The sequence below is a fragment of the Trypanosoma equiperdum genome (genome assembly GCF_001457755.1).
Source record: "Trypanosoma equiperdum strain OVI genome assembly, contig: ctg_291, whole genome shotgun sequence".
Lineage (NCBI taxonomy): Eukaryota > Euglenozoa > Kinetoplastea > Trypanosomatida > Trypanosomatidae > Trypanosoma > Trypanosoma equiperdum.
In genome coordinates this window covers 1,415-1,817 of record NW_027124189.1, presented here as the reverse complement: position 1 = coordinate 1,817, position 403 = coordinate 1,415, and the positions used below count along the sequence as shown (strand labels likewise).

The 403-nt window shown below is 43.7% G+C and overlaps 1 pseudogene across 1 annotated transcript in view; it reads left to right on the top strand.

Moving 5' to 3' along the window:
* The first annotated feature begins 170 nt into the window (after positions 1-170).
* The window catches only part of TEOVI_000108600:pseudogene, a 545-nt pseudogene continuing 312 nt past the window's right edge, over positions 171-403 (top strand). Inside the window, 2 exon segments of the mRNA in view lie at positions 171-383; positions 386-403. The exon segment at positions 386-403 is cut by the window's right edge and continues 312 nt beyond it. Of these exon segments, the coding sequence occupies positions 171-383; positions 386-403 (231 nt within the window).

The following is a 403-nucleotide window of genomic DNA, read 5'->3' as shown; positions in this document are numbered from 1 at the left end:
AGCCATGAAATTTTACACACATCACGAGAGTATTGGCAGGAGACTCAGAGGTAGTGAAAGCACAATATGAGGACGCCAACGAATCGAGGGTTCACACGTAGATCGACAACATCCGTATCAGTAGACCACATAAAACGGTAAAGGAATGGGGGGCCCACATTGCTAAAAACATAAAAGAGTGCGTGGTAACGGTGGGAGAACAACAAAATATGATCACACGTTACGAATTTATCGGGGTTTTATTTGACCATGACAAACAGACAGTTTTGTTGAATGCAAAGACAATACGGCGGATTCGAGAATCGGCTCCACTCGAGATAGAGACCATAGAACAGATGGAGAGAGTTGTATTCTGCATGATATGCTCGGCTGGGATTAGGGGGAACCACTTTTTTCTTACTAT